The following is a 22,176-nucleotide window of genomic DNA, read 5'->3' as shown; positions in this document are numbered from 1 at the left end:
CCAAATCCTAATCCCTAGTCCCTGTGAATGTGATCTTTGCTGGGAAAGGGGTCTTTGAAATAGCGGGCAGTACTACGTAGTCAATGAATACTCAATCTTATTTTTGTTATTATGACATCTTCATCCTATCAACGTAGTGAGAAATTTTGGATTTTAAAATTTCAGTGCATAAATTATTACAATCGATAATTGAGAACTCACTGTAAATCGGTATGTGTATCTGTGTGTGTATATGTTATATGCATGTTATATGTGTGTATGTATCAGCTGGCACATTACATACCTTTTTAATTTTTTTAATTTTAATTTTTTAAATTATTTTTTAAAAGATTTTATTTATTTATTTATTTGACAGACAGAGATCACAAGTAGGTAGAGAGGCAGACAGAGAGAGAGGGAGAAGCAGGCTCCCCGCCGAGCAGAGAGCCCAATGTGGGGCTCCATCCCAGGACCCTGGGATCATGACCTGAGCTGAAGGCAGAAGCTTTAACTCACTGAGCCACCCAGGTGCCTAGGCTTTAACCCACTGAGCCACTCAGGCACCTCTCCGTACCTTTTTTTTAAAGAGCTTTTTTTCTCCTAGACGTTTATTATCAGACCTTAAATTTTGCCCATTTAAAATCTATAATTCAATGGTTTTTAATAAATTCACACAGTTGTGAGCAAAAAAAGAAAAAAAAAAGGAAAGAAAAAGGGTCTTTGTAGGTATAGTTAAAGTAAGGATCTCAGAATGAGATCATCTTAGGTTAGGGCTCCAAATTCAATGATGAGTGTCTTATAAGAGATAGAAAAGGAGAAAAGACACAGAGACCTAGGGAGAGGCCATTGAGAGAGGCCACTGAAGTTGGAGAGAGAGAAAGGAGTGATTCATCTACAAACTAAGGATTATCAAGGATTGCCAGCAGTTTCCAGAACCTAGGAGAGAGGCATGGAACAGATTCTCCCACAGAGCCTTCAGAAGGAACAGACGCTGATGACACCTTGATTTCAAACTTCCGGCCTTCACAACTGTGAGAGAATAAGCTTCTGATATTTTAAGCCACCAGGGTTATGGTAATTTGTTACCTCAGTCTTCGGAAGGTAATACAATACACCTGAGCTCTGTCAGTGCAGGTCTGAGGTAGAACTCTGGCCTTTATATTTTCTGAAAATGTCCACAGATGATCCTGCTGGACACACACTTCAAGAACCACCACTTCAGAATCTTGGGGGTTGGAGGGTTAGTCATCTGCTTCTACTGACATCCTATTAGGATTCTGGGCTCTGGCTCTGGCTTTGGGGGCACCAATGGAGCCTCAGGCCCTTTATCTCCAGGTCTCTGTTTTTCAAAGAAAGTCATGCCAAGGAAAAGATTTTTGGGTCGACCTTTAAGAGGTACAATGGAACTATCACAGGTGGTGGTGACGGTCAAGGTTGGGCAAGTAGAAGGAAGGAATTCTGGGCCCAAAGAGAGGGGAAACCAGCTTTTGTCAACGGAGTCCTGCAGATCTCACTTGAAGGGAAGGCTCATTTTGTACCCAACCAAGGCGAGCTTCCTTCCTTTAAGTAACTGAGAAATCTTGATTTCCTAAGATTTCCAATTCTTGGGCTCAGTTTCCTTCTTGCCCTCAGCTGCCTAAGAAGGTTGCTTCTTTCTTTCCAGATTTTGTTCATCTGGAAATATTTTATTTCTTTTCCTAATTGTTCTCTTTTCAGCAGCCTAGCTGCCCCAGGTATCTTTTTGATAGACCTCTTGCTCAGGCTTTTCATCTCTCCAAAGGGATCTGGAGAGCTGTCTCTAGTCCTGTCAGCTACTGATGACTTACAACAAGGTATCTGCTCTTAAAAATACCTCAGCAAGGTTTGTAATGCACGAAGGCACGGGGGTATGCTATTCTGCTTTTCTGGTTTCACAGCTTCTTACACTGAGGCTGACTACACTCTGGGAGATTATTTAGTCATGATTCAATCATTATTTCAGTCAAAAGCTAGGTTTTGGGGCAGGTACCAAAGAAAAATGTCACCTAGTTCAAAATGCTTGCCTTCATCCAAGAAAGGCAGGGTATTCAGAGAGGGGCGTAGGGAGAAACGGAGGGTAGGGAGGGTGAGGTGGCATCGAAGAGGGTGGGAAACATCTCTCCTCCTTCTGTCCATAGACCTGCAGCTCCAGTGCTCAGTGCTGGCCACAGGTCAGCTGTAGCGCGAGTCAACGGGACTGTCATAGGTACCTGGAGGGCCTCACTGCTACTTAACATATTATTTGTTGCTGCCATTAGACATGATCCAGGAAGCCTCCTTATAGCTAAGCTTCTGAAGCAGAAACCAATTTTAAGTTAGAGACGCCATATAAGAGAATCCTATCAATAAAACAGGACACGATTATTGTCAAATGACTCATCTAGACGGTAAATGTTCCTCAGGACTGAGTATAGTCTAGTAGGAGGTAAAGATGCTCTTTGGGGGCCGCCTGGGTGGCTCAGTGGGTTAAAGCCTCTGCCTTCGGCTCAGGTCATGATCTCAGGGTCCTGGGATAGAGCCCCGCATCAGGCTCTCTGCTCGGCAGGGAGCCTGCTTCCCTCTCTCTCTCTGCCTGCCTCTCTGCCTACTTGTGATCTGTTTCTGTCAAAGAAATAAATAAAAAAAAAAACTAAAAAAAAAAAAAAAGATGCTCTTTGGAAGAGTAGGAAAAGTTTGTTTTCAGGGTACCCATTTTACTGATCTGTAGAGTCTCCTTTTTTCTATACTTGAGGATAGTCTTCCTGGAAAAAGAGGAAGGAAAGGGAACATTCTACGGGGTGCCAAACATTTTACCCAGTCTTGCCTCTGAAACAAGTAGGCCGGGCTCCAGGCTGCCCTCCTGCTCTCTTCTCCAGGTCTGTCTTCCCTGCCCAGAGCTCATATCTTGTCCTCTGGTGTCTGGAGTTCGGCAAGCCCTTCGCGTCTTCCCTTCAATGCTCCCTGCTTCCCTGCCTCTCAAGGGCAAGGAAAAGACATATCCCAAACATTAAAATTTGTTAAATCCAGTTTTCACAAACTGGGCTGTACATTCTCTGGAGTCTGTGAGAACTGTATTTTCTTAAAATATATACTCCTCCAACGTGACATATACTATCCTAGATCCAGCCTCCTTCCTATCCCCCCAGAAAATACAGATGGAGTAAAACTGGAGATGTGCATTGGTGAGGGGGTGAGGAGGCAGGTGGGGTACTTCTGGGGCCCCAGGCTGCTGGTACTCTTTCAGGAGCAGTAACAGAAGCTATAGCAGCAGCAGCAGCAAAACCATCAAACAGCGAACATTCATTCCACACCGACGCTGTGCCAGGAATTCTATGTACCTATCTGCTCCTCACAATGACCCCCCGAGACCGGTGCCGACCTCTCCATTCAGAGATGGCCAAGCTGGAGCTTGTGGCATATTGGCAGGATGCTGGATGCGTCCGTGGAAGACAGCTCATGGTCCCCAGCTCCCCAAACTCCACAGTCCTCATCACACAACCTGTGACACCAACTGAAACCAGGTAAGACTGTCTGGTAGGAACAAACACCTCCAAGACTTTCGTAGGATCTTCTTGTCTGCTCTTCCCCAGGTGAAAGAAAAGTGGCATTAAGAGGAAATGCATCTACTGCTCTCGGGTTTGAGGAAATAATTATGTTTCGCACCTGTGTGTGTGTGTGTGTGTGCGCACGCACGTGTGCGCGTGCGCAGGCGGGTGCTGGGCAGGGCTGGGGTCACAGGAAGACAAACTCCTATCATGAAATCTATGCGAACACCTCTGCCTCCACTTCCTTTCTGCATTTGCTCTTAAGGAATTCCTAGAACATCATATGATATGCACTGAGCTCAAATACTGAGCTCCCATTTTGTGCAAAGTCCTATTTAAATTGTGAAGAAAGGGGCAGAGTATATAAAGACAAGAAGACTATCTCCTTGCTGTCAAAAGACACAATCGAGAAGGGAAGACACCAGGTGTACACAAGGCATCTGGGTTTAATGCCAAAGATGCACAACTTCAAAAGCTTTTAGAATTCAGAAAAAGACAAGCTTCAGTCACAGAAAGGATGATTTCCAGGTGTTTCTCCATTGCTTTGGGGTTTGCCTTGCTGGAGCTTTGCGGCGACAGGTGCGCGAAGCCCTCTGTGCTGACAACAGAGTACAGATAGGCTCTCCTGCAAATATTTGCTTTCACATTAATCCAAATTTGCAGTTAACAATTCTATTTATTTAGAAATGGTGAGAGAAAATAAAGACGCATTCACAGCTGCTTTTCTGTAATACACGGAAAATCAGAAGTTAACCTGCAGCCGTAAACACACAGTTGCGACTTGAGAACAGTTTGAGGTCTCGCGAAAGCAATGCACCTGTATCCCAACATCTATGGTGATACAGGGAGATTCCAGGTTTATGATTCTCTCACGTTCCACCATCTCCTAACGGGAGACTCTTCTGTCTTTATTCTCCAGCATGAATTCAGTGGCAGCAGTTTACAGATTTACAAATCTGCAAAGTCAGGTCTGTCCTCACACCAGAACCATGTAATCTACGGACTGTAACTCTCCCTCAGATAAATATTAGGTGAAAATGATGATGCAGGCAGATGTTGGGCTGCAAATGATGGCCTGCTCCACCCAGCACCGAGCATCTACAGACACTCAGTGTTCCTTTGATGGTACACCAGTGCGAGTATGGCCACCACTACCCGTCACCATCATGGTTGTCATAAATGCACGAGTCTGTGTGGACAAGCAGAGACTGTTAATCTTACTCTACAATACAGTGCGTTTCAGAACCGACAGTGAAGCAAATTTGCATCTTGTGTTCCCATTAAGGTCAGTTACCGACAAGGAAGTAATTTCTGATGGGACATTAAAAGATAAGAAGCAATACAAACATGGTGACTAGTTGATCCCCAGAGCAGCCACAGACAATCTGAAACAAACAGGCATATTTACAAAGACAAGCATCTAGTCTGAGGACCATAGTTTGCCAACCCCTAGTTTAAATAACGGTTGACCTCAAAAGAAAATAGCTTATTTCGCATCACAGAAGCCAAATGACATGCAAATCAGTTCCTTATAAATCAAAAATTCTTGGAAAGTCGCATAACTTCTTTTCTAAGTGATAAGTTTTTGATTGAGTAATGAATCACTTCTTGAGGGGCGCCTGGGTGGCTTAGTGGAGTCAACATCTACTTTCAGCTCAGCTCATGATCCTGGAGTCCTGGGATGGAGCTCTGCTTTGGGCTCCCTGCTGGGGAGTGGGGAGAGTCTACTCCTTTCTATGCCCCTTCCCCTGCTGTTTTCTCTCTCGCTCTCAAACAAATAAAATCTTAAAAAAAAAATCACCTCTTGAGTTACTTTTGGTTTAAATATATATTATTTCATACTGCATATATCTACCATGAAGCATGCTCTTACCTAAACTACTATTCCATGGCCCCTGTGCTTGAATTCCATAAATCTTTATAAATGTGATGTATCATCTGCTTTTACAGTATATAGATTAATTTGTATTAAGGTCAGTGTCCACCGACATAATGAATCCCAGTTTTTTTCTCAGCGTACATGAGCACATTGTCTGAAAAAGTCATTTATCAAAACAGGAGCTAGCGTGGGCCCAGTTCTGGGGTTCTTTCCCTAGAAAGACTCCCGTGTGCAGAAGCCAGAGTTCCCTTGGGAGCCGTGGTTACAGGGGTGGTTTTCAAACAGCCAGCAGTGAGTCAGAAAGTTGCAGGCTAGAGGGACTCAAAGGTCATAACCAGCGTTGTTGGGAGGCTTTCACGTTCTAGAGTCTACAAAGCAGTCCCCACCCACCGAGGTCACCCAGGGTAAAAGAACATTGATCTTGGATTTCATCCTTGAAAAATGTGTGTTATGCTTTGGAGGAGAAACAAAACTAGAAACTGGGTATATGGAGCACACTGAGGCTCAGGAGAACTCTGAGGAAGATGTTTCATCATCTTTCCAAGACTTTAAAAAAAAAAAAAATTACTTCTAAGATCAAGGCTTTGAGAGGTCTATGCCCACAGATTTCTAAATATTTTGTTACTGTTTGGATTCCAAAATACATAAAAGACCCTGACATGTGTCTACAACCAGCCAGGAGCTGCAGGTGCTTGGGGAGGCTGGCTTTGAACTGTGGGCTTAGTCCCCACCGCAGAGAGTTCACGAACGCCAGCCTCAGCCTAATGCACAGTGAAGAGGTCTCTTGGAAATTCAGTGGTGAATATCTCCTTACCACTGACACTGATTAGGGCTGAGCAAATTGCCTGGAGTTGAAGGAGGATAAAAGAGTTAAGGCCTAAATATTTATCTTACAAAGAATCCTCGTCTCCCGACAATTACACGTGAACACAGGACTGACTGTGTATGAGGATAATAATAATAATAATGACAGGACACTAAGACCTGAAAACTAATAGCAGACACTATCTGGGTATTTCAGGCTAGAAAAAAGTCCCTGCCAGGGCTACATTTTGTGGTAATTGAACACTTGTTATTTGAATTATCCATAATACACCATTATCTACGCTTTCTTTTGCTTCTTTAGAGACAGGTACAAAGTAGTGCTCTGACAGTATCTTCTTCACTCTCACGTTGGTCCATTACAATGCTTAGGAAAGCTGTTTTCCTTGTACCTCCATTGCTTCTTGTGTAAAGTGCATCATTCTACCCGTCTTGCTCCTACTTCAGAGAAGCAAGGAAGGGGCAAAATAGCAGGATGCTTCGCAGTATCTGGAGATTAGTCAGGAAGGGCCACCACTAGTCTGGGTGCGAGAGAGCGCCAACATAAACACGGTTTCCTTAAAAGGGATCATAATAATCTGTGTTTACTTACTGCGTCGTTTACTGAATTATTTATAAACAGTAGCCTGTCAAGAATTCAGCATCGGCTTCCATGTCTGAACCACTGTCCAGAGCACGTCCAGAGCTCACATTCTTGGTTACAGAGAAAAGCTGCACTGTCTAAGATGTGGCCCTGTGGAGACACACTCTCTTGGCGGGGTGTTCATTATGGCTACATCGTCCGCTAGCGAGCCCTCGATGAAGATGGACCCTCAAAGCTGAGACGGGGACAGTGGTGGGTCCCAGGCAGGAGCCAGGCCCTTAGCCCCTCGGCAGGTGACGTGCCCAAAGGACACACAGTGACGGCACAGAGAGGTCCTGCAGCAGATCCCAAGACTAGACTGTGACCCCAGGGCCTGTGACCTGAAGTTAAGGTTCTGTGGAAGGCTTTCTGGGAAAGACGGTATGTGTTTATAGGAACGAAGAAGAGAAATTTCTCCCCCTGTACAGCTTTAGCCCTCTCTCTTCCTCAATGCCTGCTGAAGGACATGGAGGTGCTCTGTGCTAGCCAAAGAGTAATTAAGATATTGGGGGAAACCTGTTATTTATTTATTTTTAACTTTTGGGTGTGTGCATAGAAAACCCAACAACTATTCATTAAACACTTGGTGTGTGCCGGGTACATCCCAAGTACTGTGGGCTACAAGGATGTGTAAGAGGCAGGCCCTCCCCCTGACGAGAGAACAGTCTATTCTAAGGGCCTAGAAAGCGTACCAAAGAACTCATAAGGTTGAAACAAATGACCGAAGATTAAGGCCCAAGTTGAGTGCAGGACATTTCATCCAGGTCAATCCTAATACTTGTTGGAATAAACTAAGGGCCACGAGAGAATAGAACACACATCATGGCCAGGTGCTATTCGAACTCTTTTAAATACATCAACACTTGTAATTCTCACAACAACTGTGAGGTAGGTACTACTAGCATCCTTATTTTATTACAAAAAAAATTTTTTTTTATTTTTATAAAGATTTTATTTATTTATTTGACAGAGAGAGAGAAAGCAAATGCGGGAGAGGCAGGCAGAGGCAGAGGGAGCAGCAGACTTTCCGTTGAGCAGGGAGCCCACTACAGGACTCGTTCCCGGGACCCTGGGGTCATGACCTCAGCCCAAGGCAGACATTTTTTTTTTAAATTTTTTATTTTTTATAAACATATATTTTTATCCCCAGGGGTACAGGTCTGTGAATCACCAGGTTTACACACTTCACAGCACTCACCAAAGCACATACCCTCCCCATGTCCATAATCCCACCCCCTTCTCCCAAACCCCCTCCCCCCAGCAACCCTCAGTTTGTTTTGTGAGATTAAGAGTCACTTATGGTTTGTCTCCCTCCCAATCCCATCTTGTTTCATTTATTCTTCTCCTACCCACTTAAGCCCCCATGTTGCATCACCACTTCCTCATATCAGGGAGATCATATGATAGTTGTCTTTCTCTGCTTGACTTATTTCACTAAGCATGATACGCTCTAGTTCCATCCATGTTGTCGCAAATGGCAAGATTTCATTTCTTTTGATGGCTGCATAGTATTCCATTGCGTATATATACCACTTCTTCTTGATCCATTCATCTGTTGATGGACATCTAGGTTCTTTCCATAGTTTGGCTATTGTGGACATTGCTGCTATAAACATTCGGGTGCATGTGCCCCTTTGGATCACTACGTTTGTATCTTTAGGGTAAATACCCAATAGTGCAATTGCTGGGTCATAGGGCAGTTCTATTTTCAACATTTTGAGGAACCTCCATGCTGTTTTCCAGAGTGGCTGCAAGGCAGACATTTAACTGACTGAACCACCCAGGTGCCCAGCATCTCTACTTTAGAGATAAACACACAAAACAAAACAGAACCAAGGTACAGACAGCTTATAAAACTTAGGGAAGTTCATTCAGGAAGTATGCGGAGATCTGGGACTACAATGGTCTCTCTTGTTATCAGAGTGAGTTTTTTTCAAGTCCTGTGTTACATACTATCTCTCCTTAAGAAAAAGCGAGATAGGCCTACAGAGATTCCAGAATGAAAGTACTCATCCTCTGATGAGATGCTTTAAATATGGGATGCTTTAAATATGCATGAAGGATGTCCTGACTCAGGGGAAAGAGGAAGGAATTTCTGGTGAAGGGGTCCATGGGAAAGGATATGATGAAGCAGGGACACAGACATGGGTGTCCACAGTATACAAGAGAGTTAAGGCTAGAAAAGCACGGAGGATCCATGTCATGGACCTTCTTGAATGTCAGGGAGAGGAGTTTATTCATATCCTAGAAAGCCAGGGCGGGGGGCTCCTGAAGGCGATGGGGCAGAAGAACCACTGTATCACATGTAGGCAGGAAGAAGAAATATAGGAGCAGAGAGCAGGATGGCTGGGAATAGGGAAAAACAGGAGGTAAGAATGAGAAATGAGCAGACGAGGACGGAAGTTCAGCTAAGAACAGAAGACAAGGACCTGCAGAGATGACGACTTCTATCCCCAATTTCTGTCTCATCATCAGGATTTTACTGAAAAGTACCTCATAGTTAGGAAGGAAGCTGTTGGTGAACTTCTCGGACTTGAAGCAATTCTTGTGCTGTGCGCATCTAAGAGGCTAGTCTTCTGGGATGCTTTCAAAACTTAACTCTGACCTCAGTCATTGATGTGTGTGTTCAGAATGCCTGTTTTCATAAAACCTTGGACTAATTTATGCTCCAAGTGCCAGTCAGTGAGACGTCCATATTTTTTCCAGTTGGATACTCTTTTTAATTTAAAGAGGAAATGCCACTGATCACAAAATTTACACTTTCAGAGATGTAGTAAATTCAGTGAAAAGGAATGACTTAAACATGAGAGGGAAAGCAAAAATGTTCAGAAAGATGTGCAGGATGTCTGTCTGTCAATGCTGTTCAGCAACAGAATTAGGTTTAGGATCTGCACCTAAAGACGTAGGAACTTAGGGGTTGACGGTTCCTTGCCGTCCACACAGCTAGAATGTGCTTCTATCACCGGTTCACTACAGGAAACCCATCGGGAGGGGACTGTGGGCTTCCTGGTACAGAGGTGTTAGGCAGGCACACAGGCAGTGGTTCCAAATCTGGAGACAAAGTGCAGCCTGTGTGACTGAGCAGGGAGGGGACAAAGAAGCACATACTTGGGTCAGACTCTGATCAGTGCAAACCCCTCGTCTATGGTTGCCATACTACAGCCTTTGCCTGTAAGGAAGCTGTCCTTGGAGCAGAAACCATTTGAGTCCCATGAGTCCTTTCCGTGCCAGAACATGTGGGGGTGACGAATGTGTCATTAACACAGGTGGGGAGATCTGATTCTCTCTGACGGCTCCAGCCAGCCGAGAGGCTCCACAAGGGGTGTCTTTGGGATTTGCCAAGTGTGGGGAAGGATGGTAACCAGGGAGCTGTTCAGGCTGCTTCCATTTAATTAACTTAGTTGCAATATCATTTATTCCTTACAGTGTTTAAGGTACCATTTTAGGTGCTACGAGTTACACAGCTATGAATAAGATACAGCTTGTTCGCAATCCAGATGGGGGAGAGGAGAGAAATATGCAATAACTCTACTGCCGAGCAGCCTCTTATCTATTCCTTAAAAGTGGTGCAAACTAGCACGATCTCTCTTGAAGACAAGTATGGAGAAGGGAGACACTGTCTCAGGCCAAGGGTCAGAGTGTCCCTGATGAGCTTTAAAGTATGGGCAGGGTTTATAGTTCCAGAATGAGGGGTGAGGTGGCAGGAGGATTGTTCTGGAAGATGGGCTGACATGAGCAAAGTCCCAGGAGAGTACTAAGTAGTGTAGACTTATCAGCTGGGGCGAAGGATGTTGGATTTCAGTATTTGGGGACAGGTTTGCGGTTTGAAATTTGGGTTGTTTAGAGCAGAGTGATATGTTGGGCTCTTAAAATTGTCACTGGCATACAAGAAAGGAGAGATGAGTGGGGGCAGGAGAGGCAGGGAGACAGCGATGAAGGGGTTACTGCAGTAGCCCAAGAATAAAGTCAAGGGGGCCAGCAGAGGTGGGCGGCATTTATTTATGTTAGCTCAGTTCTGGGTAGAACTTTTTCTGAGAGGGTTGTAATTTTTCCCCCCCTCCGTGGGAGTTTTGCTTTGAATCTGAGAATTCAGAAAAGTGCAGAGAGGAAACGTATGACTTGTATCTGCATAATGATAGGACATTTCATGTTGAACACTAGCTTCTTGTGTAAAAGCATCTCCTGAGTGAGAACAGGCGCTCCCTGACGTCAGGACACCATCTTTCCCATTCCCTTCTTCCCCAGACCACAGAGCTGGTGCTGGGTGTGCAGCAGAGAGGCAAATGCTTGTCAAACAGTGACAGTGTACAAGGTGAGGTGACGTGAACACCAGGGTCTGTCACATCTCAGTGAGGTGCTCAGATGACAAAGGTGGCCGTGCGTCCCAGCCTGTGCTGTGTGGGAAGTGAGCGCTGACAGACACATCCACCGACAGGGGTAACTTTATGCAGTCAGTCTTGGGATGGAGGGGAGCTAACTTTTGATCAGGGGAAGCTATGACAGTATTCCTTTTTGTGTGGGAAGGTCAGGATCTACGTGATACGTCACAGATGAAGGATAACTAGGATTCTTGCTTACCACAAAGACAGAAAGTCAACATATGTCAAGTGACGTAGCAGGGGTTTCTTCATACCCAGAGGCTGTACCACAACAAGGGCCCATGCTTAGGTTCCTTTCCCCGTGACTTCACAAATAAGATGGAAAAAACTGTACCCCCTTTGGGGGAAAGGGAAGGGCAGTGTGCTATGTTTGTGTGTGAAGGACAGACAAATGTGGGATGCAACGTGCACCGTCAGTAGAACATTCTCCCTTTGTAAGTTTTTAACTTCAATTCTAGTATAGTCAGTGCACGGTGTTATGTTAGTTCCAGGTACACAATATAGTGATTCAACAATCCTATTCATAGGAAAACATTTTTAGCTGATTCCGTCTCATTCCCTTGCAGGAAGTAGCAATAAGTCACACCGTCTGCTGCATGAAGACTTTGAAATTACCCAAACATGACCAAAAAGACACCTTTTTTTATAACCCCTCACATTAATTACGGAGCAGATGAACATGTCCGAGGCTTCTAAAACAGAGGGTTGTAAAGAGTTTGTGGCCTGCCACGACAGATAAGTGGATGCCACTTGCAAAAAACAGGACTAACCCTCCCTCTGAGTCATCTACAAGGATTTACATCTCATTTTGAAATTTACTCTCCAGTTATGTCCTAAAATCCAAATTATGGTTTCATGACTCTGGAACAGCCAATGGAACAGCAATGGCGTACGGTCAGTTAGGTACATGGTCTTCCCTTCCTTTACCGTTCATGAGGACTCTGGGGCATATGTCAAATGATGAGAAAATCCTTCCCTGGAATTTAATTAAAGGCACCTGCAATGGATGAGGATTTGCTTTAGGTCGTGTGAGGAATTCAGAAGAAGCATAAAAAGTGGGTCTTGTCTCAGGCTCAACGTAATCACTTTGTTCATGCAGCCCACACAGCTCCTTGAGTTCTGCACACGGTACTACCATATATGCTCAAGTCCTGTAGAGGTACATCTATCGTGCAGCAACGGACAAAGTTTCATGGGAACAAGGAGGCAGAACAAGTCTTTGGTGTTAGATCATTTAGAGAAGCTTCCCCACAGAGCTGATGTCTGAGTCCAGTCTTGGGGATGCAGAGGAGATTGTCAGAGGCCACGAGGAAGATATGGCAACGGCGTTTTAAAGAGAAAAGATAGCTCATTTGAAGGCAGAGTTTTGGAGCATAAGATGACATGACTGACAACTTGAACTGTCAGTGTGATCACGAGGTATAGAAATATCTCACAACCATAATAACGATATAATACCCGATTTATGAAAGGAGGTAAGTTCTTAAAGTCAGCAAACTATCGTCAACACACACTGTTGGTCGACAATGTTATTTACTCTTTTTTTCCTTCTCATTAATTTGGTTTTACTTAACTTCTAAGGATAAGCAAATCAGAGAAATAAAGCAGCAGCCTCGCAGTGAGGCTGAAAATGACATCCTTTAAAAATATATATATATATTTTTACTTATTTGTGCAATTTCCATCAGTCCTGCATCTGGGTACCAAATCTCAAACGCAGCAAAGAGAGGATAGCAGGCTGAATTACAGGAAAGCATGGGAAAGATCACTGCTGATAGGAAAAAGGACTGAAATTCTTACTTGTCCCCGGGCCTGGATTAACCCTTTGCAGACTCTGGGATGCTCTGCCAAGGATCGCTGGTGTGGCTGGAACAGAGAGAGAAGAAAACCATTAGTCACCCCTCTGAAAATGGTCTGATGTGACCCCATTACATTTTACTTTCCAGTGACAAAATGTGACCTGGCCCAACCTCACAATACTTCTCGTCCTTGCTTTCCGTCTTTCTTTTTAAAATTAAAATCACACCTACCCTCTAAAAAGAACTCATAAATATCAGAACACATGGAGACCCAGGTTTAGTCACCTCTGGTCTCTTGGCTAGATGTGGTCAGGAACAACGCAAAAATGCCTTCCTAGAACATTCAAGTCCAAGCTTGAGTCTTGCTAAGGAAAATGGAGAGGGACATACATTTTTTTTTTTTCCCAAAACCGTATTAAAAACTGTTTGGTCAAACAAGTTTATTCTTGGAAATAAACATGTGAGCAATCCCGGGAATGGGGAAGGGATGAGGGGAACTGAAAAGTTAGCACGGACACAGAGCTTTGTGACGTGAGATGGGCAATGAGTCATCGATTCTAAAAGCAGTTATAAGTCTATGGATACTACTATTATGTGGCATTAAAAAGAGAAGAACGGAAAAGGATTAGTGTGGTTGTCATTGAACTGTTGAACCGGGTTGTTTTGATACGAGAGTATGCAACAGTTATCTAGGCTTGGTGGAGAGGGGATTTTTCTAGGATTCTACACCTCCTTAGAGGGGTGCTGTGGTCCAGGCTCACGATGAACTCTGAGCCTCACCTGAAAGCAGGGAAACTGCTGATGCTTCTGGCCCTTGGTAGAAATCCACAAACAACGCTAAGACATCTTTCTCCGATTATAAAAATAGGGCGGAACAAAACAAAGGTGCTCTAGGCAGGAAGCTGAAATTCCTGTCCTTAATTTCAGAGGCAGGTGAGTCCTGCCCACCTGCCCAGATCCACTTTTCAGTGGCCCTTTTCACTAGCCCCTCCCACCAGCTACCAGTAGGAAGCTGCTCTCAGGGCTGGTGGTGTTCATGATAATAGAACCGAACAGGTGAAGTTAAGAGTCTCTCATTAAAGTCCGCACAATTCTAACCTTTGAAGGCCTTTCGGTCTGGGCATATTAGTGAGGGCATTTTTCCAAATGAAGTTAGGCTTTGGGGGTTTCATTGAGTTCATATTTTAAATTCTGTACAAATACGAGTTCTGAGAAGTATTTCTTTTTATTCTCTGTTTCAATATTAGAAGCTCATTTGCTGCCAAATGCAATAAAGAATTATGACAAAAAGCAAACAGAATACACATTTACCTAGAGTAGCTAATGTATTACACATTGATTTTAATGTGCTCAGAAGGAAAATTGCATTTTATGGAAATCCCCTCAAGGCTACTTGACTAGATGCCTTGAGAGCCTAAGTCTTTATTACTACCATCATCTAGAACTTGTCCTCCTCCAATTCCTTGCTACAAACCAGAGAACACTTTGTTTTATGACCCTCTGCCTTAGGTTAGGCACTAAAACATTTTTCTCAGTTGAGGTTTGGCAAGTTTACATAATTTCTAACTGCAAATGACCTGTTTCACGGACAACTGTATACACCTTGAGAAACATCTGGTAGCTCAAAGGAAGAGTAAAATTAAGTCAATCACGGGAAGCCATACAATCATACGTGTTATTTTAGTCAAAATTATCCAGCAAGTGTGTCTCAATTTTCAGCTTAAAACTGGGAACACTTAATGGACACCATTTTCCAGGCACAGATCAGCAGCAAAGCTGACAAATTTCTCCAGAATGATGACAGAGATGGAATGTGGGGGTCAATTATGAGGCCCCAAGGGAGCGTGCAGAGCCAAACCTCGGCCCGGAAATGCCTGGGGAGCCCTGGCCACCCCTGACTCCTCACAAACCAGGATTTTGCTTTCCTTGCAGACAGACATCTGGTGATTTTCTCTTTATGATATCAGCATTTGGTAACATTTTCATAAAGCAAAAAGTCCTCCTCAGTTAACACTCTCCACAATATGTGATGAGTCAAGACATAAAAGGAACAAATGCTGTCCTCAAGGGAACATTGCAAATTTGCGCCAGTCCCACGAGGGTGCTGTATGCAAAAGCAAACACGATAAAAAAAAGTGTCTTCTTAGCAAACAGAGGGATCACGCTAAGTTGCCAATTTTAATTGGCGTCAAAGCTGTCCTTTCGTCTGTACGTGCAGAGCAGTGTGGGAGAAACAAACGCAGGGTTTTAACAATAAGTAGTTAATGAAAACTCCAATATATTTAATATAGAAGCTTTTAAGTGCCGGTGCCATAAGAGATCAGTTAGAGCCCCTGCCCTCAGTGAGCTCACAGTCTTCTGGGTGGAAGGAGTGGCCAAGCCATGGGTGGCTCTTACCAGCTTCCGGGGTAGGGGGACTCCTTAAGACAGGTGCTGAACTTGGGATGAACAGACAATGGAGAGAAAGGGAAAGGCAGCTGGGACCACGGGAGCTGCTGCACCAAGGCCAAGGTGAGACATAGCTTGGGCAGGTAAAGAGCTCTGATCTGTCTGTCGGGAGTGGGCTGAACTGGGGTGTGCTGAGTTGGGGGAGAAGTCAGGGACATCTTGGGGATGGTCTTTCCAGAGAACTTAATTTTGATCCTGCAAATACTGGAGAAATCCTGCCTTCTAGTGCCCTGAGGTAGAGCTCCTCACAGTGGACCTGCCCAAGAACAGGATCCCGAGACTAGAACTAATTGCCATCTAATCCTTCTTACTTATGCCCAACCTGGTACTCAACTTCCCAACTGTGGTACGTATCTGTTTCTCCATCTATAAAGTGGGGACAGTGACAGCATCTATACAAGCAACATTCGATTCAGTTAGTACACGCAATATACCAAATATAGAATATAAGTGCTTAGGAAATGTTAGATTTTTTTTCTTTTCTTTTCTTTTTTTTTTTTTTTTTAGGAAGGAGGGTCAAGGAGGGGAAGAATCTTAAGCAGGCCCCATGCTGAGTGCAGAGCCAGACATGGGGCTTGATCTCACAACCCTAAGATCGTGGCCTGGACCCAAATAAAGAGCTGCATGCTTGGGGCGCCTGGGTGGCTCAGTGGGTTAAAGCCTCTGTCTTCGGCTCAGGTCATGATCCCAGGGTACTGGGATCAAGCCCTACGTTGGGCTCTCTGCTCAGCAGGGAGCCTGCTTCCCCTTCCCTCTCTCTCTGCCTGTCTCTGTGCCTACTTGTGATCTCTGTCTGTCAAATAAATAAAATCTTAAAAAAAAAAAAAAAGAGTTGCATGCTTAACTGACTGAGCCATTCGGGTGCCTCAATGTTAAATATTCTTATCATAGCTATGATTATGGTCAGTTATTATTGCTAGCCACTACCCTGAAAGCAAGGCACATCTTTTCCCATGGAGACCTCGAAAGTGTTTTTACACTAGACCATGTGAGCCGAGGGCTTCACACTTGAGGAGAGAATGCTGCCCTAAGTCCAGTGAGACCCCCACTATTTACCTGCGTTGTGCAGGCTGTATGTAGGTAGCGGGACTCTGGGGAAATGATTCCAGTAGCATAGGGGATGGAAATCTACTTGTGTCCCAGATTCAGCCTGGGACTAAATGCAGTCCCTCCCAGCTCTCGTAATTTAGTGACTACTCCATCAGGACGGGAGCTAGAGCAAGAGGATCAGTGTTCTGGGGAGAACTGTAATTTACCAGTTGTGCAGCAATGGCATGTAGAACCAGCCCCAGACCGACCCTACAGACACAAATAAGTAAACTTAGGTACTGATCGCGGTAACCATTCTACACGCGATGAGATATAACGTAAAGGGCCTCACATGGTGGCTGCTGTAAACCAAGCCTTGGTGAATGTCAGCTATTGTTATCACTAGTAGCTTACAATAAGGATAATGATGATATAACTATGACATCTCTACCTCAAGACTTCCTCTGTGATCATCATTCTGCCATACATCCATCCATCAGATCATTATGCTGTACACCTTAAACACACACAATGTTTTATGTCAATTTTATCTCAACAGGACTGGGAAAAAGAACTTTTTCTGAGAGCTTTTGCTTTCTCCTTCAGGCAGGTTAGTTGTTCTCAACCCAACAGCCCTGGATATTGACTTTTTTTTTTTTTTTTAAAGATTTTATTTATTTGACACAGAGAGGGAGAGTACAAGCAGCAGGAGCAACAGAGGGAGAGGGAGAAGCAGGCTCCTTGTTAAGCAAGGAGCCCAATGTGGGGCTCAATCCCAGGACCCCGGGATCATGACCTGAGCTGAAGGCAGAGGCTTCACTGACAGACCACCCAGGCGCGGCTACATATTGCCTTTGCACCCCTTGAGGTCACTACTCCCTTGCCTCCCGTCATTCCCGTGATGCACAGTGAATTTCTTGAGGTGGATATTTCATCTTTGTACCCTCCGTGAGGAGCACACGCCATGACACCTTGTAGAACCACAGTGTTTGCTAAATAAATGAGGCAAATGAAGATGAATCACAAATCCTTTAAACTTGGGGGCTAAAAGGGAATCAAATAAAAATAATCTGTTCTCAGCAAATTGTGTTTCTCCCAGGAAATCTCAAGTTTGCTTGACTACTTTCCCTGTCTTATTGACATCTATTTATCCTTGACCACACATCAGAAATGTTCTCTCCTTGAGTTTCCATGTCTAGAACTCTTTCCAGACCCACCCCTCGCCTTCTCTCTCCTTTTCTGTCAAACTATGATCAGTATCACTACAGAGTATTCAGTTTAGTTATCTCCCTCCAACCTGCCCCTGCAGTAAGGTTCAAGGTCAAGCTCAGTGTTTGGTCACACTGATGCCGCACCCCAAACTGTCTTGTGGTCTGTGAAGGGGTTGGCTGATGGCCAAGTTAAAAAATGTGAGGTGCTTCTATCTCACGTTTATTGTGTGCTTAAAATGCACCAGGCACTATGCTTTCTGGACTTCCCCATTTTAACTCCACAACGACCCTCTGCAGCATTATTATGAGTTAGTTACATTTTATGGATGGGGGGTTGGAGGTTCTGACCAACTAACTAACCTGTCCTGGGCTTCCCAGCGGTTACACGGTAGAAGCCAAAATTGAAGTGGAGCCAGATTCTGACTGCACCCCACTCTCCTGTTCCCCAAACTTCCTGACCACCAAGAGCCACTGTGGCGTTTGTTCAACACGTGGATTCCAAAGTCCTGTCTCGATCTACAGGATCTGAATCTCTAGGGAACTGGTCAGTCTATTGGCAAGGTCCTGAGAAGCCGTATGCTTCTCTTCTACGCTCCCATTCCCCAGCCAGGTGATGCTTAGGATGAGACACATTTGAAATGTTGCTCTGCTCAGAGTTACTGGGTCCTAGGACTGCTAGGACTGTTCACCGTGTGCCTACAGTTAATGCTCACCGGGACGCACCTACTACAGTACGGGCTGATTTGTTTGAATACCACGGACATCCTGGAAAGTTCTGCTGCTGGGGCCAGGCTACTAAGGCTCTGGGCAGAAATATCCCTCAGGGGTCAACTTATGAGAAGCCAGGTAAGACTGGAGACAGGCTGGCAGCCCGGATTTCTTTGGCTCTGTCATCCAGTGATGTTACACAGCAGGTCCCAAGGCTGTTACTGTCTTCTTGGTCATAACTGCCATCTGGCACACCAAATTGGGGCCCGACGGCAGTGATAATTCTACGCTGGAATTTCCTTTCCTTTGTGGCTCCCTGGGTTGGCTGAATACCCATTTGCAGTTTCTCCCGAGCCGAAGTATATTATCTTGTACACATTATGACTCTTGGCCGCGCTAAAGAAGACCGTGAAATCTGAGCAGGAAATCTCGGGCCTTTGGAACAGACCCTCTTACCTCCCCAGAGCTCTGAGAGGGAGTGAGCTTCTCCTGTACTGAACAGTAAATCACAGAGCATGGGAGATAATTTAAACAAGCGAACAGAAAAGAACCACAAAATAACGCGGGTGATTTCAAAAATCTAACGCTAAAGAAGCTGCTTTACAGACAATATCTAACAATTTGGAAGAGAAATCAGCATCAGGAAAAGCCCACATGGCTGAAATAAATCTGGAGTGGTGATATTTTGCTGTAAATGTATTTTGAGAGTAGCTGGGCCTCAAGGTAAGACTCAATGATTCAGGGAGAGATCTTAAAAGACCTTTTCTCACAGGTCAGCCCCTGGCTTTGTGGGCCTAATGGGGGAGGTTTCCTAATAATAACTTCAAGCTTCACATACTCCTTTCCTGTCTGGCAGTGGTCTCCTTGGCGAGTTTTTTTTTTTTTTTTTTTTTTTTTTAATCTTTATGCACATACTGAGGACATCTGCTTGTAATTAAAGGCAGATACTAGGGCCTGGCATTTCCCAAGCAGCCCTCTCGGTGATAACGCCAGTTAAAGGTGCCGTGATTAAAGGAGGACACAGTGGTGGGTTTTTGTTGTTGTTGTTATTGCTGTTGCTGTTTCTAAGAACTAAAAGGAGCAATTAATATGAAAGGCGGCTCAGCTCTCGGCTGGCTGCTGGCTCGCATCTTCCTTCGGCAAAGCTTCCCAGCAATTTCTCTGGCTTTCCCTTCCAACCACTACAAGAACAGTTAAACACCCTGCCCAGCTAGCCGCTCCTAAAGCTGCTTTTCATTATGGAGACAGCAGGGGTGTCAACACCAGGCGATGGGCAGTAAGCCAGCCCTCTGTGCCATGTGACAGCCGGGGCCCAGAGCCATTGCAGCCAACACTACGAAGGGCAACCAGAATCCAAGGTTGGCACTAGGCCAAGATCAATACTAGGTAGGCCAGTCGGGGACAGAGGGCTGAGAATGGAAGGACAGACAAAGAGAGTATTCAAAGGTCAGACCGAGGCGTAGGGAGAAAGGCAGAAGTGTCTCTTCCCTTGCAATGTTGCTGTAGGTGTTTTTAATACCTGTGAATCCACTCATTAAAGCAGTAGAGTCAGAATGATTTAATCAAGTTCAAAGCTCAGACGATGACTCAGAGATGGCGTGCTGGACCCGGCACCTCTTCTCAATTTTGTATTCAATGGCATCACGTCATCAACTTGCAATCAGCCATAGTGGGAATAGCGACCCAATTAATGTTGGCAAATGCTACGTATCAATGCTCCCCGCCATCTAACACTATGGAAATTCCATCCACCTTCCAAGATCAGTTTGAGTGTATTCTCCTCCTGGAAGTGTTTATCTTCTCCCAGTTGGAATTCATGTCTCCATTCTTTGTGTTTTTACAACACTTAAGACAACAATAGCAACAACACGTGGACCATGGCAATGTTTCCTCCTACCGTCTTAGGCATCTGACTTGTTCTGTAAATGATAAATTCCTTGTGGTTTGAAGGCAAGGACCACGTCTCACTCTCCTTTGGATTCACCATTCTTTCTTCATTGGATTCGTCAGTTTCTTCAATATCGTGAGTGCCTCATACATATTCATGAAGTTACTGAACATCTCAGCAGGAACTCTTCCAACAAGGAAAGTTGGGAGGCATCGTGACTTGACTTATATTATTACTTTGAATTATCAGATGTCTTGTGGCCCCTGGAGTATGAAATTGCACAAAAGATTCCCAAACACGTTACTAGATCCTATGATGAATGTCCTCCTGGGACCATGAATGCTCAAACTTGAAGGAAAGTCCACGATATTTTAACCCATTTTCAGGTACCTAGCTCTAACAGTATTCGGAGGGGGAAAAAAAGAATGAAAATGAGATTGCTTAACTTTCTCACGTTCCTTCTGTCGCCTGGATGGTGTATTTGCCTGGTTTTGCTTACAGCAGCAAGCCAGCCTTTGGATATCACGGTGTATGGTACTTGCTGCCCATTTAGGAGGCTGACGCTGGTAGGAGTGACCCTAAGTCCTGGGAACTGATAGTTTTGGCAGACTTATGGATCTTTTTGTTTAGACGGGTTACTGTTTCAGAAGCAAAGCATGTCGAGAGTGTCCTAAGAAAACATATATGTTGACATAAGTTTTTAGGTGTATTTCCCTCTCTCTGGGCAAAGGCATCTATTGCCCTGGGTTCCTGCCACTCTGTCTCTTGTTTTCCAAACTCGACTTGTCAATTTCCATGTGACATTTCCTGAACAAAATCCTCCTCCCTTGGGAAATAGGTATTTGTGAGCTAGAGAAAGCAATCTGCAGTCAGAATTGCAGTGTGTGAGCTCTAAATGACATGTTACGTGTTGTCCTAGACGCTGGGGATACCATGGTGAAGAGAACAGAGGGGATTCTGCCTCTCTGGGCCCATGTTCTAGTGTGTGTGGGGAAGACCGTACAGGAGCTGCTACTGCTGTCAGACCTGTCCCTTATGGTGTGTCCTGCCAGCTTGAATCCCTTACTGTAATGGTTTGGAATTGGGAGGTGCTGGCATTAGGTTCTGAGACTATTTCGTGGATGGTTTTTGTTTTGTTTTGTTTTTGGTGTATGGTTTTAATTCATTAATTACCTTTATCACACTGTACTTGATCTGGGTTATAGATACAAACCAGAGGGCTTTTTTTTATTTCATTTAAGATATGTTTATATAAATATTTATATTGCACACCTATTATGTGCAAGGCACTACTCTGGGCATTGGGATATGGTGGTGAACAGATTAACACAGGCCCAAGGTTCATTCCTCCTTATTGCCCTAAATGGATCCTTGGCAGCCAGATCAATGCATCTGTTTGCCATCTGGAACATTCTTGATTCTAGGTCTTTGCTCACCTTGTATCATTCTTCTTGCTTTCTTCAGGATAGGGAGAAGATCAGAGGTAACTCCCATTTTTGAGTGGGGCTAATAATTCAGGAAATGAAATAACGTACATCTGCTTAACAGAATGTCTGGCACATAGTAAATATGTAAGTTTAGTAATTATGTACTACTGAGTATTTATTATTATGATTGCCTCTCAATTAATGACATTTATTATTTTTGCTATTTATCTGATAGTTGCGTATGTCACTGTGTCTTGCACTATTTAGTTTGTATGTCTTTATATTCTTGCCCCCTCAACTAGATTGTAAGACCCTTGAAAGCAGAAGCCACATTTTATCTTTTCTAACACTGCACACAGTAGGCCCTCAGTAAGTATCTGTAGTATGATGCCCATCTGGCCTTTTATTCTAACAACCCCTCCTTTTGATGTGTACCTATCAGA

The 22,176-nt window shown here is 44.4% G+C and overlaps 1 protein-coding gene across 5 annotated transcripts in view; it reads right to left on the bottom strand.

Annotated features, from left to right (window-relative positions):
- GHR (growth hormone receptor) overlaps positions 1-22,176 on the bottom strand; it is a 259,239-nt gene that overhangs the window by 60,826 nt on the left and 176,237 nt on the right. For all 5 annotated transcript variants that reach the window (XM_045079519.1, XM_045079520.1, XM_045079517.1 and 2 more), the window contains one exon: positions 13,024-13,089. In XM_045079519.1, coding sequence (XP_044935454.1) covers positions 13,024-13,089 — 66 coding nt within the window. The remainder of the gene's footprint in view (positions 1-13,023; positions 13,090-22,176) is intronic.

Source organism: Mustela putorius, unplaced genomic scaffold (genome assembly GCF_011764305.1).
Source record: "Mustela putorius furo isolate JIRA1106 unplaced genomic scaffold, ASM1176430v1.1 tig00000407_pilon_pilon_pilon, whole genome shotgun sequence".
NCBI lineage: Eukaryota > Metazoa > Chordata > Mammalia > Carnivora > Mustelidae > Mustela > Mustela putorius.
The sequence above is the reverse complement of the archived record's forward strand: the minus strand, read 5'-3'. Positions and strand labels throughout refer to the sequence as shown.